General features: G+C 39.8%; 1 protein-coding gene across 2 annotated transcripts in view; it reads left to right on the forward strand.

Moving 5' to 3' along the window:
* TTC1 (tetratricopeptide repeat domain 1) overlaps window positions 1–16,089 on the forward strand; it is a 46,407-nt gene that overhangs the window by 25,969 nt on the left and 4,349 nt on the right. For both annotated transcript variants that reach the window (XM_058722126.1, XM_058722119.1), the window contains exons 3-7: window positions 473–533; window positions 1,731–1,843; window positions 6,618–6,654; window positions 9,434–9,582; window positions 12,108–12,162. In XM_058722126.1, the coding sequence (XP_058578109.1) occupies window positions 473–533; window positions 1,731–1,843; window positions 6,618–6,654; window positions 9,434–9,582; window positions 12,108–12,162 (415 nt within the window). The remainder of the gene's footprint in view (window positions 1–472; window positions 534–1,730; window positions 1,844–6,617; window positions 6,655–9,433; window positions 9,583–12,107; window positions 12,163–16,089) is intronic.

Genomic DNA, 16,089 nt, shown 5'->3' on the forward strand with positions numbered 1-16,089 from the left:
AGTGTATTGGGTGCTTTATGCACCTTATCACTTTAATCCATAAAACTATAAAGCCTCATTCTTTAGAGGAAGAAACTAAGGCTTAGAAGGATCGGGAACTTGTCCAAAATACATTTAATAAGTAGCAGATTCAGAATTTGAATTTGCAGAGGTGTGCATGCCAGTGGGTATGTTGTTTAGTTTTATTTTGAGTAAAGAGAAATTAAATGATACCTAAATTACTATTCCATGCAAAATATTTAAAAACTGGAAACCCAGGTTTTGTGTTTTAAATATCAAGAATGCAATTGATGATTTGCCAGATGGTCAGGTGTTTTTCTGTATCTGTTTGAGATTTAGATAAAACTGACCCAGTTTTCAAAAGTCAAGCTGAAAAAACAAAATCAGTTACTTCCTGTTGAAAGCCTAATGAAAACTAACCTTTTTGCTCACTTATAACGTTGTGAGAAATGATGTAATTGATCTCTTGCAGAAGAGAAGAGAAGAGAGCACTAGACTAAAGGAGGAGGGGAACGCGCAGTTTAAGAAAGGAGGTAAGGTCGGGTGACTGGGTGGCTCAGTCGGTTAAGCATCTGACTCTTGGTTTTGGTTCAGGTCATGATCTCACAGTTCATGGGATTGAGCCCTGCGTTGGGCTCTGCACTGACAGCACAGAGCTTCCTTCGGATTTTCTCAACCCCCTCCCTCTTTCTCCTTTTCAAAATAAATAATAAACATTAAAAAAAAAAAAAAAAAGAAAGGAGGTAAGGCACCGATGTCTAATCATTTGCGTCCTCATTCTGTTTCAGAGTGTGAAGAAACACCGGAGAACATTTGGGAACACCTAGCAGACCTAAACTACTAACAATACAGTGTTGCTTCCCAGCACCTTGAAATTTTGTTTTTCACCAGGTCCAGATCATTCTCACCTGATAGTGATCAATTACCACATGTCTCTTGGCACAGGCATACTTTTTCTTTTCTGTAATCCACTATAGATCTAAAAGTTAGGAGGGCAGACTCTTCAAATGATGCATTGGAAAACTATCCTGCAAGGTTAAAAGGCTGCTGCCTTCATTAATGTAAAAACAGAATCCCTGTTCCTCAATTGTAATGATGCTGTAAAAACTGGCCCCGTGGTTCCAGTGTGGCCTAGGGAAGTATTTTGCTTATACTTTGGCTGGTCTTTCATGTGCCCTTTTCTTTGGCTGCCTTAAGTAGAGAGATGTTCTCCATGTCCTTCTGCATTTTTTACATTTGCTTAGGAATAACTTGGGTTCATTCGGATATTTTGGGGGAACTATGTGATCTTACAGTAGTATTCTATCACATGTAAAATGTGTATGCTTTAGAAAACTAGGAGTAGTAACATTTTCCTCTCTAGTTATTTTTAAAGTTAAATTTTGTTTTCTTTCTGTTTAGTTATCACTTTTTTTTTCTAAGAGAACTAATGTTTCTAATTTTGAAAGCATATCTCTTTGTATTAAAAGCACAATGTCTTTAATGAAGATACAGAGAATTTTTTTTATCTTAAGCCATTAATCCCAACTTTAGTCTCTTTCATCTGTCCAGTTCTCTAATCCCCTTTCAACATTCCTTACTAAATGGGTAAGCCAAATGAAAGTTAAACATACAAAACATTCTGTTTGAGACTTTTGTTCTGTGAATGGAAAGCTATGCATTCTGAGATACTATGGCATACAATAATAGCAGGGACAAAATCTTAATGACCTCTTTTACCTTATCTTCAGATTATATAGAAGCTGAGAGTTCTTATAGTCAAGCCCTTCAGATGTGCCCATCCTGCTTCCAGAAAGACAGGTCTATTCTGTTTTCAAATAGAGCTGCTGCAAGGATGAAACAGGTATGTGTTTTTAACCCTTTTTTTTTCTTTTTTCTTTTTAAAAGTTTTTATTTATTTATTTTGAGAGAGAGAGCATATGCACACAAGGATGGGGCAGAGAGAAGGAAAGAGAAAGCCAAGCAGGCACTGCACTATCAGTGTGGAGCCCGACCCAGCATGGGGCTCGAACTCAGGAACAATGAGATCATGACCTGAATCGAGATAAAGAGTTGGACACTTAACCAACTGAGCCACCCAGCTGCCCCCTGACCATTTCTTTTTAAGAAGTACATGAACTTGCAGTGTTTCATAGGGTAGCTTTTGTTCCGAAACTAGCATGGGGGCTACAACTCTTGATCTCAGGGTTGTGAGTTCGAACCCCACCTTGGATGTAGAGATTACTAAAAAATAAAATCTTTAAAAAAAAAAAAAAAACAAAACGAACAACTAACACAGGGGCTTAAAGTTGCCTCCCTTGTCCTGCCCATGTATTTCCCTGATGTAAAGGGCACAGGGAAGATAGAAAAGCATCTGGGAGTGCCTGGGAGGCTCAGTCAGTTGAGCATCTGACTCTTGATTTCGGTTCAGGTCATGATCTCATGGTCATGGAATCGAGCCACGTGTCCAGCTCCATGCTTAGCATGGAGCCTGCTTGGGATTCTCTCTCCCCCTTTCTCTCTGCCCCTCCCCTGCTCGCATGTGTTCATTCTCTCTCTCTCTCTCTCTCTCTCTCTCTCTCTCTCTCTCTCTCTCTCTCTCTCTCTCTCTCTCTCCCTCTCTCCCTCTCTCCCTCTCTCCCTCTCTCCCTCTCTCCCTCTCTCCCTCTCTCCCTCTCTCCCTCTCTCCCTCTCTCCTCTCTCCCTCTCCCTCTCTCCCTCTCTCCCTCTCTCCCCTCCCTCCCTCCCTCCCTCTCCCTCTCTCTCTCTCTCAAAATAAATGTTTTTGTTTGTTTGTTTAAAGGAAAACATTTGAGTCAGATTACTCTTAACATTCCATGTTGGAGAGGTTGATCGAATGCTTTCATGGGAGGAACACTGACAAATTCTCCACCAAACTAGGGCAGGTTACTCAAGCAAAAAACCAAGTAATATATATCCTGGAATAGCTGCAGCTGTTTATTTTAGGCCTCTGGAATTCTAGATAAAGACTCAAAGGGACAGGGAAACACTGATTAAAACTCTACACTTCAAAATGCTTATTCCTAGGATTCTGATTTTCTGTCAAAAGTATGGACACAGGCAGAAATCCAACAGTTAAGATGAGAGGCCCCTAAAGTGTAAAGTAAGTGTCCGGGAAAGTTCAAATGCATTTTGTATCTCCAACGGTTTGAGAACTTCGAACCACAAGAGTGTAGAGAAGAGTACAGTTCTATTTGTTTTGTGTTATATTGGTATTAAAAGTTAGATTTCTTGTTGATTTATCTGCTATTACTGTTTAGTCAACATAGTCTATTTTAGTGGATTGAAATGATGTGAGAGTTTTGAAGAAAGCCATACCGATTATTTAAAATTCTGGCTATTTATATCCAAAGCTCAAAGAGCGGGTTATTTAGCATACCTTTAAGCAACCACAAAACATGGTCAGGATTGGCTTAAGTAGTTTTTTGTTTGTTTAGATCAGGTATCTATGTCACTTTATCTTGTTGCCAGAAATTCTCCAGTGCCTCTACCAAAGTCACTTCGGATGAGTAAGGGTGTTTGTTTGTTTGTTTTTTTTTAAGGGGGTAGGGTGGGGATTACTTCAGTAATTAGACATGAAAAAAGGTGGGGGGGTTTTGGTATGTTTAAACCTGTATGTTTGATTAGTGGATTCAATTTCCAAGGTGATTTTAGAGTGATTCATGTGGCATGGGAAAAGAAAGAATTCTAGAGTATGCAGACATTTTTTGTTCGAAGAAATAAAATAATTTAGTTTACTTAGAACAGTATTCATTCATATATTTCTACCATTGACCTGAATTCACACCTAACAGTTTTTACTCTTAGCTGGAAAAATCTTTTGCTTTTGCTTCCTGGAGACATCTTGCCACATTCTCAGGCTGGAAGTTGTCATTGTGAAATAACATCAGGGTTATCTTGAATTTCAGAGAAAATGCATCATACCCACTTGGCTCCTGAGATTTGGAATTCTTTGTTTCCACAGTTGCCAAGTTACTAATACTGTCTAGGTTGAACTAGTATCATTGACCAGGTTCTTGGAATTAGGAAAAGGTATGGTCTTGCTAGTCTTTTGTCTGTCACATCTGAGAAGAACTCAAAAGAGAGTTGTTCTGTGACTGTTTCCTGTACAAAGGATAGCTTTGTTAGCACAGTTGTTTATTCTTTTAAGTTGTACTCTTAATATTTTATGATTCTAAATTAGAAACATGAAAACTTCCAGGATTAATGCACTGGAAGTGATATAAGGAGCATATTCTGAGTTTTTCAAGAAGTGGTGGGTTAACTGCTTTTAGGATTTCTGAAAGGTAGGCTCAGCATCCCTGCCTGAACAACACTGACCAGGCTTTACATTTCACATCTGGTGAGTAAAGGACAGCTGGAGTTAGGGCAGAGTTTCAGCTCTAGGCCTGGCTACACAAGAGCAGACAAAGCCCTACGTTTTTAAAACTGTCCTTATATACAATGTGGTGTGTGTGTGTGTGTGTGTGACTTATGTAAGTTATGAAACGATGGCAAATAGGTTCTGAGTATTTAATTGCATGGCACTTAAAACAAAATTTTTTTTTTAATGTTTATTTTATTTTTGAGAGAGACAGAGACAAATTGTGATTGGAGGAGGGGCAAAGAGATGGAGACACAGAATCTGAAATAGGCTCCAGGCTCTGAGCTGTCAGCACAGAGCCCCATGTGGGGCCTGAACCCACAAACCGTGAGATCGTGATCTGAAGTCAGATGCTTAACTGACTAAGCTACCCAGGCGCCCCTAATACACAACACCTTCCACTCTTAGCAGCAGACAATACCTGGGTGCCCTGAGGTGTTAGTAGACTATAAGCCTCAAACAAAGGATTCCAGAGTAAAATGCCATAATTCCTTGATCTGCAGGGGCTGGTTATTGATAAGGTGCATTGCCACTTAGCGGTTTTTTAGGGGCACAAAGAATACCACCAATATACACATTAAGTTGTAAAGATTTACTCCTATTTTAGAAACTTTAAAATATGAAATTGTGGGGGCGCCTGGGTGGCTCAGTTGGTTAAGCGTCCGACTTCAGCTCAGGTCATGATCTCATAGTCTGTGAGTTCGAGCCCCACGTCAGGCTCTGTGCTGACAGCTCAGAGCCTGGAGCCTGCTTCAGATTCTGTGTCTCCCTCTCTCTCTGCCCCTCCCCTGCTCATGTTCTGTCTCCCTCTGTCTCAAAAAAAAATAAAAACATTAAAAAAAAATTTTTTTGAAGGAGTGCCTGGGTGGCTCAGTCGATTGAGCTTCCGACTTCAGTTCAGGTCATGATCTCACAGTCTGTGAGTTCGAGCCCCACGTCGGGCTCTGTGCTGATGGCTCGGAGCCTGGAGCCTGCTTCGGATTCTGTGTCTCCCTCTCTCTCTGCCCCTAACCCACTCACAGCCTGTCTCTGTCTCTCTCAAAAATAAAAAAACATTTAAGATTAAAAAAAAAAAAATTTAATATGAAATTGTGTGTTTTAGATTTATGCAAATATGGTGAGTTAGGGAAATACTGACTTACACAAAAGTATACAGATATCTTTACTACGGGACTTCATAGAGCTTTTAATATGTAAATTGTTACGGTGAACATTGGAAGAGAGATAATATAGTTAGGGACTCCCAGATGACTCTGAAACCTTTTTTGTTCCTTGTGGGTAAAATGCAAAATAACATAAAACTGACCATTTTAACCATTTTAAACTGTACAATTCAGTATGATTAAATATATACACAATATTATGTAACCATCACCACTGTCTGGTTCCAGAACTTTTTTGTGACCCCAAAAGGAAATCCTGTACCGGTTAGGCAGTCACTCCCCACTCCTGGAATTGTTTTTGATTGAATTCTGAAACCCAGTTCAATAGAAATTGCTCTGAAATATTGTGTAAAATATTTAGTGTTTTCTCCAATAGCCATTATAGGAAGTATTGAACATTTATTTGAATTAAAATTTCTGAAATATTGTAGAAAACTTCTGATTTGGGGAAAATAGACATTGCTTGAAGAGTTAAATAGGTTAGTGTCAGAGCTGGATTTCCAGTCTAGTTCTTTTGACATCCAGTGTTCTTTCCACTATGCCATTCTTCTAGATTCAGCAAGTTTAATTAGTTAGATATCTTATTTCATGAATTGTTTTGTATTTTTATTTCATCAGTGGATAAATTAAGATTTACAACCAAGACTAACGATAAGCCACAGTGTGTGTCCATAATGCATACTTTCTGGAAGATACCACTTTGGGTGTGAGAATACAACAGCTAGCCAAAGAGGAGGGTTATTAATAGTTATTCATATGTCAATCGTTTGCCCTGCTCATTGATCACAACCTTTTCTCAATATCAGCATTCTAATGTGAAGTGCCTTGCAAATATAATAGGTCAATTGCAACAATCTTTAAAGGTGTTAGGAAGAAACTATGAATAATTTGTTGCTAGAAGGCTTTTACATCAGAGCTGTCACCATTAGTTTGAATTTTAGCTTGGAAATATCATGCATGTTTTCACATGATGTCTTTCAAGAGTATTGTGCATCTCCACAAGCAGTTATTAATGAGCAGTGTATGTTATTGACTCTTTGAACTATTAAGATAGAACTAGAGTGACACATTAATGTTTTGTTTACTTTTAGGACAAGAAAGAGATGGCCATCGGTGACTGCAACAAAGGTACAACTTTTTAGTCTTGTTGTATGTTAACATATGAGAGCATTAATTACCTCAGCTGAACAAATAGAGTCAGTCAGATATGTGTAGTTGACCCTTGAACAACACAGGTTTGAACTGCATGGGTCTACTTATACGTGGAGTTTTTTCAATAAATACAGTAAAGTGCTCTAAATGTATTTCTCTTATGATATCTTAATACTTTCTTCTGTTTAGCTTTCCATTGCTGTGAGAATACAGTATATAACATATATACATAGTATGTGTTAATCATCTGTTTGTTACTGGTAAGGCTTCTGGTAAACAGGTCAGCACCCCTGACCCCCACGTTGTTCAAAGGTCAACTGTACTTGTACGTGTGTGTACCCTTATTCTGGGACCTTTAAAAGAAGAAGCTTTATAGTTCAGCCTTCTTGGAGGTACTATATAGCAGTCACCTTAGTATACATGCTTTTGAATAGATAGTTCTGTTAGTTTATCCTGTGTTAGTAAATATGTGAAGAAAAATTCAAAGAGCTACCTTGGCAACAGAAACCCATGGAACAGGATTCACTTCTGTAGTGTCTGAATTACTTTCTGAGGAGATTGAAATTGAAGATTTTAACTGCTGCTAGGGCATCTGGATCTGTGTATTTGTGGAGAGAGAGGCAGCACAGTGGGGGGCAGCTTCTATTGGGGAACTGGTACTCTCTTCACTTGTAATAATTCCTCCAAACCTATTTGCCATCATTTTAATTACATTTTCAGATTCTACACAGTGAACCGAGACTTTACTGTCTGCTACCTGGGTTCCATTATGGTCTTTTCATCTCACCAACATATAGACACACTCCCAGCCATAGGATCACTATTGGGTTGTTGGTTGGTTGGTTGGTTGGTTGGTTTTTGTTTTTGTTTCAAAAATTTCCTAATAGTCCAGACAGTTGGTTTGGAGAATACACATGATCACTTTTCCTTGCATCCTACTACTCTCATGAGTTTCTAGGTAATTACTAATTTAGGAAATTTTTTCAGTTTTCCATATTTGGATAGTATTTTCTTTTAGAGAATTGAAGAGTTAGAAGGAAGCTTGTATGTTATCTAGTCCCACTCATGCTCAGCATGAATTCCTCTCTTTTTTTTCTTCACATTAATTAATCACCTTCTTTACTGGCTTTCTTTTCTTTATACTTAGTATTTCTGTATACTTAGTATTTCCTTCTTAATATACTGAAGGAAAGTGTTACTACTTTGAATCTAGCAAAGTACTTTCGACCTATTACTGTGTTGGGCTAGAACTAATTCTGAATATGCTGTTTTGTTTGGAGGAAGGTATTTAACCTTAATTTGTGTGAGATGTGTGGGTTAGAAGGATTTAAATTAGGAACAGTTTGCTGATGTTCAGATCTCCTTTTTCTGTAACCACTCCACCTTTCAAATGGCTGGCTTCCCTCAGATATTCCCTTTTCATAGTCTTTGAGCACTCTCTGAAGTTACCTTATTTTCCTCCCTTCACTTATCTACTAGAATAGCTTAAAGCTTCATGTGAAGGATCTTGTCTGCTTGTTTACCACTATACTCTAGAGATAATACTACATGAAGTGCATATATTTGGTACTAAAGAAATAGTTACTAAAAGCATGAATGAGTAAAAGTTGAGTATATTACTTGAAGAGAAAAAAGTTCTAGAGCCATGACATTGCTTTCTAACAGAAAAAGAAACAAAAGAATAGGAGAAAGACAGTATATAGTTGATCCAAAACATGGGCAGAGGATTTTTCAAAGGGCAATTGTTGTTGGATAAAGGAAAGGGTGTAATGGGGCACCTGGGTGGCACAGTCGGTTGAGCGTCCGACTTCAGCTCAGGTCATGATCTCACAGCTCGTGAGTTAGAGCCCCATGTTGAACTCTGTGCTGACAGCTCGGAGCCTGGAGCCTGCTTCGGATTCTGTGTCTCCCTCTCTCTCTGCCCCTAACCCACTCACATTCTATCTCTGTCTCTCTCAAAAATAAACATTTAAAAAAATTAAAAAAAAAAAAAAAAAAAAGGAAAGGGTGTTATGCACCAGTGACCTAAAGGTGTTGGAACACAAGTTTGAAGGAACAATGGGGGTTTAGCTAAACATGTAGCCTCAGTAGTTAAGGCGTAACCTCAGTCATTGAGGCCTAGAAAAAAGGATCATGGCAGAATCTGCCACCAAACTTCCTTCAACTCTTTCATTTGTACCTTCAGATTCTTGCTCACTTTGGCACTGTGCACATGGGCTCTGTGTTCTGGCCTGTTCTGAACTAGATGAAGGACAGGTATGTGAAAACAGGACTTTGGGTATAGACCAGGGTTTAGTAAACTATAATCATCAAGCCAAATCTAGCCTGCCACCTGCGTGTGTACGGCCCATGAGCTAAGAATGGCTTTTACATTCTTAAGTGGTTAGAAATCAGAAGGGAAATATTTTGTGATATATGAAAATTATGAAATGCAAATTTCAATGTCCATAAACAAAGGTTTATGGGAACACAGCCATTTATTTATTTATAATAAATATATTTATACATTGTCGTTTCTTTTGTGCTACAGTCACAGAGTTGAGTAGTTGCAAAAGAGATGGTCTGTCCCGTAGAGCCTGAGATATTTACTGTCTTGCCCTTTATAAGAAAAAGTTTGCCTGTGCCAGGTGTTGCCTTTGACAAATGATTCTTCCTTTTAGACCTTCAGAGGATGGTTAATAAAGAAACATGATATAGCTAAGGATGTGCAGGCCCTTTTTCCTCATGGTAACAATGATTTCTTCTCTTTTTACAGCTATTCAGTTAAACCCCAGCTATATCAGGGCAATATTGAGGAGAGCGGAGTTGTATGAGAAGACTGATAAGCTAGATGAAGCCCTGGAGGACTATAAATCCATATTAGAAAAAGATCCATCAATACATCAAGCAAGAGAAGCTTGCATGGTAAACCAATTTTTTTTATTTATTTTATTTATTTTGAGAGAGAGATAGCAAGTGGGGGAGGGACAGAGAGGGAGGGAGAGAGAGGGAATCCCAGGCAGGCTCTGTGCTGTCAGCACAGAGCCCAGTGCGGGGTTCAAACTCACGAACCATGAGATCATGACCTGAGCCAAAGTCAGGAGTCAGACGCTTAAGTGACTGAGCCACCCAGGTATCCTGGTAAACCTAATTTTTTTAAGTGTTTTTTTTTTTTTTTTTTTTTTTTGTTCTGTGTATTGCTACTCATTGAATCTTAATCCTTTGGGACCCAACTACCTTCTGTTTTTTATATATTTATATTATATTTTTTTTCACACTTTTGTCATTTTATTCACCAATCACAAATACGATCTAAGGAGTCAAAGTGATCATGAATAATGGACTAGCACCTGGAACAAAATATATGGGAGATCTAACTTTGTGACCATGTGCCATTTAATCCCCATTCTGTTCATCTGTAGGGTTAATAAGAACTCAGTTTCATTGTTGGACTAGGCAGATCTTGTCCACTGTAGTTGTACAGTTTAGTCCAAAATGAATCTTAGTGTTATAGATCATAAACTCTGGTTTTCTGTCCATCTTTTTCAGTCACTGAGTTTCTAGTTATTATATGGCCAGCATGTTTCCAATTAAATATATTCCAAATTAGCCTCCTTATCTTTCTTAAAATGACTCTCATTCTTGTCCATGGCACCGTAGATCCTTTTGCTTCTAATAAACATCACAGTATTTTTAGGTCAGTTGTCAATTAGCTCCATATTACTGGAGTTCTCCCCTTAAAAATAACCTTGGATCTGTGCCTTTACCTTTAACACCGCTCTTGGTCTCTAATGTGCAGAGCAGTACACCCTCTAACACACGTGCTGCAGAGTTGGATGTGTGTGTATTATCGCCCTCCCAGATAACAGATGTTCAGATACGTTTGAGAAACACTGACTTCATTAAACAGTCTTCTTCGCTGCCAAACTTCCCAGCTGGCCATGAGGACAGAGAGGTCTGTCGTGTGCACCAGCACACAGCACAGGTTGCAGGCCTCCAGGAGATGAAACGGCATGAAACGGCAGGGACGTTTTTTTCATCGAAGGCAGCATTTTAAAATGGGAAGGTTTAGATGAAAATCTAAGTCAGACCCCTCTTAAAAATTGGGAGGTGTGGACATACTGGATCTTTCTTGAATCCCTGTGTCTTGGCATTTGGCTGGAACTCTTCAGTTCCTTGCTGACTATGCTGCTCTCTATTGCCTTACACTGATTGATTTCCTAGGTTACATTTCCTGTCTGGATGCTGAGAGCATTTGAGCAGGGCCCCGCCATGTAGGACTTCCCACTCATTTCACGAGATCATTATTCCACCAAGCAGACCTGAGAGATGTTGACTGATCTCCCTGCATTAATGTCCTAGGTGGTTTGGGTTTTGTTTTGCTTTGTGTTTTTGCACCCTCGAGATGAATTCCTTCAGTAATAACAAATTTTTTATTTATCTAAAAATGGAGCAGTGAGAAAAAGACTGATTCAGATCATTAAAATACATAAGTAAATTTGACGCCACTTTTAGTGCTTTATGTGACTTTTAACATCTCTGATGGTAGTATTGACTTAATTTGACATGGAGAAAAGGAATAGAGTTCTTAAAATCTTGGCTAAATTCTTGGTAGCCTTTATCCTTGGCAGATTAGGTTTAAACCGTCTGTAAAAGGAAGCCTTTTATATTAGCTGTCATATGCATAAAGAATTTATTTTATTTTGAATTATTATGACTGGGTTATCGCAGAGTACTTAGGGCCGATCATAGAGCTAAAAGCAGCCATCTGAGACTCTGATCTAGATCAGTGATTTTCAGCTGGCATGATTTGGGATGGGTTGCCAGGGACATGTGGCAATGTCTGAAGATACTTTGGTTGTCATGACCAGGATGGTACTCTTGGCATCTAGTGGCCAGGGATGCTCTAAACATCCTGCACAAGATGCACAAGACAACCCCCACAACAAAGAATTACGTAGTCCAGGATATCATGTTGCCAAGATTGAAAAAACCTGAGCGAGTTGATCATTTAGGAACATCCAATATTGATCTGACCCCTTCTTAGCAAATTAGATTATATTAATAAAGGACTTCAAGTTAAAAAATATAAATGAACCAAAAAAAATTTTTTAATATATAAACTATAATCCTACCACCTAAATATTACCACTGTAAACATCTGGTATGTGTTCTTTCAGAAATTTTTTTATGTGTATATTCACCAAATTTTTATTGAGATTCTTCCCAGGCCACTGGGCCAAGAACTGGGAGTATAGCAGTGAACCAGACAAAACTCCTTTGTGTAGCTCACCCACAAATATTTGTGGGTTTTTTTTCTGTATTTAACAGGATCATATATATGTACATCACCTGCTCTGACTTTCACATTAAGTGTGTGTTGCTCAATTTCAAAACAAAGCCAGAAGATTTTTCACCAGCTCTTCTTGTTTCTCCTCTTTTCCCCTCAGAGATTACCTAAGCAGATTGAAGAACGTAATGAAAAGCTAAAGGCAGAGATGTTAGGTAAGTTTGCGCCCCTTACTTTCCCACGGCCCTGGTAGCTGGGAGGCAGGATGCGGGACAGCAGGATTTGGTACTTGCTGGAGGAGAATACAACAGTGAGAAATAGCTCTGGGGCCCTTCATTTGTTGTGTGAGCCAAACCATGGCCCTAGTGAGTTTGAGCTGTTTTGGACTCCAGGAGGTTTAGAGTGGTTTAGAGAGGGTGTCAGCTTTTCAAAAACTAAACTTCTATTTAGTTTTTCCTGCCTTCAAGAATGTAAAATGTGATTCAACCTGGCATCCCACTAACAACTATTTCAGATTATGAATTTCATGAAAAGAGTTGAATTTCTTCATGGAGTAAATGACTTATGTTTTTCATTTCATTAGAGTATAGTCACTACCAGCCGATACTGTGTCAGAACTAAGGGAATTTTTGTTTTGAAAATGGCATGAGAGTCCCTTCAGTGTTTGAGAAGACATGAGAAGTCAGGAATGAGGAATAAATGGTGAGGAGAACAAAGGAGTGTGAGTGAAGCATACGTCAAATGGATTCATGGTTTATTTCTCTTATTTGCCGAAGCATTTTATAGTTGGGGTCAGAGAAGCCTTCCCATGAACAGCCTGTTTGACTCAAGGGAGTCAAGTTTCCTAGACAGAGAGCTCTCCAGCACATTCTGCTTATAACCTGTCTTGTATTTCCCTGCTCAAGATCTGCTTTGTGTTTTACCTTATGAATATTTTCTAAATCTACTATGTGAATTGAATTTAATATATTGCCATCAGGTGGGCCTAAACGAAAAATCTTAAAATAAATTGGACTTGGCCATTTATGGCCACTGCATAGGTGTCAGTATCCAGAGAATGAGAACATAGTTTCCAAAAGATCAGTCTGATAGCAGAACTGATTGAGAACAAGCCATTAAACCTGGACAATCCAAAACCTCTCGCTCCTGCTAAGAACTGTTTTAGAGTTGGGGACACTTCTGGAGCATTCCCCAGTTTTTCCAAAAAAGGCTCTTTCTTTCCCTAATTTACACCTACTTGACAGTTTTCCCTAATTGACACCTTGTTTGAGCAAAAAAAAAATTATTTTAGAGGTACTCTTTCTTCAAAGAAAAGGGAAAAGAGAATTTTTCACCTATTCTAACAGTGACTCTTTGTTTTAGAAAAAACCTAGTATCTGTACTTAGCTGAGCCAGATTCAGGCTGGAGGAGATTCGGGGTGGCCACAGTGCACTTGGAAAAGACCCTTGTTGTTCTTCGGGTCTGTTTCTTTGAGCCAGTTTGAATCCGTGAAGGGATGGATGTAGATGGAATCTTATAGCCATTGTCAACTCCCGATGGAATCAAAACTTCCATTTCTCCTTGCCTGGCTGGCTGAGTCCCTCTAGATTCTCATGAGCCAAAATTTCTGTCTCTGTAGCTTTGGGTTTTACATATATTGTCCCCTTCGTTTGAAATATTCAAGTTGAATTCATTCTCAGTTGCTTCTGTAATGACTTCTCCCCTCATCGGATTTCAGCAGTTTAAGTTGCTTGGTAAATCATATGTCAGTTTGTTGTTAAACATAAAAAGTATGAATAACTAGACTCCTTTACCTTCTTACTCAGTAGAAGGATCATGAATAAGATACTGCCTCTAGGTGTTCCCCACTGTAGGAGAGCCTAAAAGGGAGAGAGCACTCTTCAAGTGGAATCACAGCCCCACAAGAGCATTCCGGACTTCTTCCCTCCCCCTTACAGGTGCCATGGCTGTGCTTCCTCTGCTGGGGGGTCCTCGGGAGCCACTCACGGCAGAATAATCTCACCCCTAGACATTCTGAGCAAGCCTTCTGCAGTGGACCACACAATTTTTAGTGCTGGTTTCTCTGGAATGCTGGCTTCTGCTAAAAACTGGCAGTTAAAGATTTTAAAAGCCTGCTCAATACCACTTGTCATTGGCATTTACAAAGTGAGGTCATTATTTAACAAAATGAGCTTTTTTATTTAAGGTTGCTCAGTTATCTCTGACTTTTTCTTTTCTTTTTCTTTTGTCAGTAAGTTGACTTCCTTTTTGTTAGAAAAAAGAGCCATAAAGCTGCCTCCGTGAAGGAAAAAATCCTAATTGGACTAATGAAAGGGTGAACATCCTTGCTTCTCCCTTTCTAGCCTGTTATTGAGAAAATTATTAGAAAAAAAAGTACATAAATCATTAGAACAACCCCAGTAATGCTTCCCTCTCATAGGCACCTGCGGCTGCTTCCTGCCCAGCCACTGTGGCACACCGCCTGGGCCTTGTTCCCATCCAGCCCAGCTCTTCCACTCATACCATCACCTCCTTACACCCTCTTGGAACATATTTCTGCTCTCCTGATTCCTGAAGCTTCTCAGGTGTTCACTCCTGGCCACTAGCAACCTAACGAGTGCACATTTGTGAACTGAATTAAGAACACCATCTTGTATGATGCCGTGATCAAGAGCTATGTAAGGTCACTTAGAAGTAACCTGTCCGTTGTCTTTGCAAAGATTTGACATGTTCTTTTGGCTCTTTCCGTGCATTAGGTGCTTCTCTGCTCTGCATAGTAGAGGGTCTTAGAACCAGCTCCCTCACCCAACGTCATAAGAAAGCCTTGACGTTGTCACTGTCTCTTAAAACTGCTGAAGTCATAGGGGCGCCTGAGTGGCTCAGTTGGTTGAGCGTCCAACTTCGGCTCAGGTCATGATTTCACAGTTTGTGAGTTTGAGCACCACGTCAGTCTGGTGCTGACAGCTCAGAGCCTGGAGCCTGCTTTGGATTCTGTGTCCCCCTTTCCACCCCACCCCTGCTTGTGCTCTGTCTCTCTCTGTCTTTCAAAAATGAATAAATATTAAAAAAAAAACAAACTGCTGAAGTCATACATGTGAGTATGGAAATCCAGGGTCGTTTTTTCATATTTCTTTTCATGCCACTCTGCCTGATGCTTGTTAGAGACTCCACATGCAGTGTGCTCTGGCCACATGAGTGTCTCTAAACCAATCCCTTGCTGTCATTATTCCCTCAGAGAGTATCAGTTTGTAGATTTTCACTGCCCTGCTTTCTGCCTCATTCCCTGGTTGCTGCTTCTCCAGCTCCTCTCAAGAGAGTCACTCCTGGGGCGCCTGGCTGGCCCAGTCGGTTAAGTGTCTGACTTCGGCTCAGGTCATGATCTCACGGTTTGTGAGTACGAGCCCCCCATCCAGCTCTCTGCTGTTAGCACAGAGCCCACTTCAGGTCCTCTGTCCCCTTCTTGTTCTGCCCCTCCCCCACTTGCAGTCTCTCTGTCTCTTTAAATAAGTAAACTTTAAAGAAAAAAAAAAGTCACTCCTGCTTCTTTGACAGTTCTTGGGAAGGCTTATTTCAGCCTCCGCTTTCACCCAAAAGCTAATGTAGGTATTTAATTTGGCTGTGAATTATTTTATCTTCCATATTCTGTGCTTGATTTGCCTTTTGCTCAAAGGAAAGCAAGAGGCAGCTGCATGGCTTAGTTTTCCTGCCTCATAAGAGGAAATGCAGTGAGTGGGGATTCAGTTGTGTCCTGCTGGGCCCAAACCCTAGCTGTCTTTAAGGAAGTGAAAACAAATGGCATTCCTGGCCCTCCTCAGGGTGAATGGACTGCCACACAGTATCTCCAAGGAGAAGTTATGTGTAAGAGTCCATTGGGTTATTGTGACACAGTGTTGCTTGGAGGCATAGAAACTAACACTTATCAGATCTGGATCCAGTGACAAGCGTTGATCTCTAGTCATAAACATTCCTGTCTGAGCACAAGCAATTTGGGACTCTTCTCTTTGCCTGCAGTTAGTCTAATAGATGAGATCCTAACACAGACATGTTGACACGTCCCAGCTGAGTGATGGTGCCAGATCTGCTCCAAGTGGAAATAAGAAAATCTGACTGATTACTGCCTAGATAGGGAAGGCGTACAATTTGGCAGCCAGTGGAAAGGGTG

The sequence above is a fragment of the Neofelis nebulosa genome, chromosome 1 (assembly GCF_028018385.1).
Source record: "Neofelis nebulosa isolate mNeoNeb1 chromosome 1, mNeoNeb1.pri, whole genome shotgun sequence".
Classification (NCBI taxonomy): domain Eukaryota; kingdom Metazoa; phylum Chordata; class Mammalia; order Carnivora; family Felidae; genus Neofelis; species Neofelis nebulosa.